We start from the raw sequence: 1,268 nt of genomic DNA, 5'->3' as shown, positions 1-1,268 counted from the left end.
GAACTAAATGGCTTCACCTTACCAGCTGCCCTAGTGTGCATACAGCAGCCTATGTTCAAGCCATGACCGTCAGTCTGGTCCTCGATAGCTGCGAGGAAGTTGGACTCAAATGAGAGCTGTCGTTTCAATCTAGGCATCTTCGCACACTCGGTTTGGTGTACCATGAAGATCAACAAAAAATGACAACTGAAAATTCGTCATCACCCCCATGCTCCTGGCCGGAACAAGACCACATAAAAATATTTTTTTCGATCATAACAATCTTCGAGACTTCTCCGGTGATCTCCCACCTGTCAAGCGTAATTCTCTTCTCTCGGATGTCAAACTCAGAGGGAATTCACCTCGGACAACATACTACCCGGACCTCGAAAATTTCCGTTTTCTTCATCAGAAACCACCACCGAGCTCATCGGCCATCTAATGGTATTCCATCCCCCCGAGCGATCAGTATCAAACATATCGAACCACTCCTTCTCATCTTGCCCTACTTCTCAGACACTCCACTGCCCTGTTAAGCACGACACGTTTTATCGACCGAAGGCTCCTATGATATGATTGACGCCCGTCTGAGGTACCTGCATGGCGCGGACAATTTCTGATATGATATTGATAGCCTCAACACAACACAGCTTGAGAAAATAAGAAACACAATATTTTCACAATTTACTCTGTCGCATTATCATGACCTTCCGTACCGTCTCTGGCACACCTCTTGACCACGACGCCTTACATGCCTCCTCGAACAAGGCCTCGTACACCTTCCCATCCTTCCTCCCCAACGTGGACCCCAGCAACTGTTGGTCCGAAAACTCAAAGGCATCCACTAATGCCAGAGCTGCTGGACGGAGTTCTTTCACCAACGCAAGTAACCTCTTACGACCGTCTCCACGCGGGGTCGGTTCCGGCAAAAACGATATCCCAGAAATCGGCATATACATAACGCAGTATGCATAAACTGAAACCAACTTTCGAACCAAGTCGATCGCCTCACAATCCGGTTTCAAGGCCGCTACTTTTTCCACACGGGAGTAAGCCCAGTTGGCCAAGACCCATTCACAGTAAGCCCGGGCTGCGACGATATCATATACACTGCTGCTACGATTACAGGCTGCAGCATGGGCCCGTTGGGCACGACCTCGCAGCTCTACGAGAGGTAACGTTGACGGGACTTCATCACCCAGGATGGAATCTGCAGGGAGGCTTCTCATCTTCCGTCCAGCATACGAGAGTAGAACTTGAACGTCTCCCTCGGCCGTCACGCGCCACAA

At 49.8% G+C, this 1,268-nt stretch overlaps 1 protein-coding gene across 1 annotated transcript; it reads right to left on the bottom strand.

Annotated features, from left to right (window-relative positions):
* Positions 1 to 709: 709 nt before the first annotated feature.
* Positions 710 to 965, bottom strand: Pmar_PMAR017851 (acyl-coa oxidase, putative; the record flags this gene model as incomplete). The annotated part of the gene is made up of 1 exon (XM_002787942.1): positions 710 to 965. A coding segment is annotated over one exon (256 nt), but the record flags the coding sequence as incomplete, so codon positions are not given.
* Between the last annotated feature and the right edge of the window lie 303 nt (positions 966 to 1,268).

The sequence above is a fragment of the Perkinsus marinus genome (genome assembly GCF_000006405.1).
Source record: "Perkinsus marinus ATCC 50983 genomic scaffold scf_1104296929092, whole genome shotgun sequence".
Taxonomy (NCBI): Eukaryota; Perkinsozoa; order Perkinsida; family Perkinsidae; genus Perkinsus; species Perkinsus marinus.
This window is presented reverse-complemented; position numbering and strand designations above follow the sequence as displayed.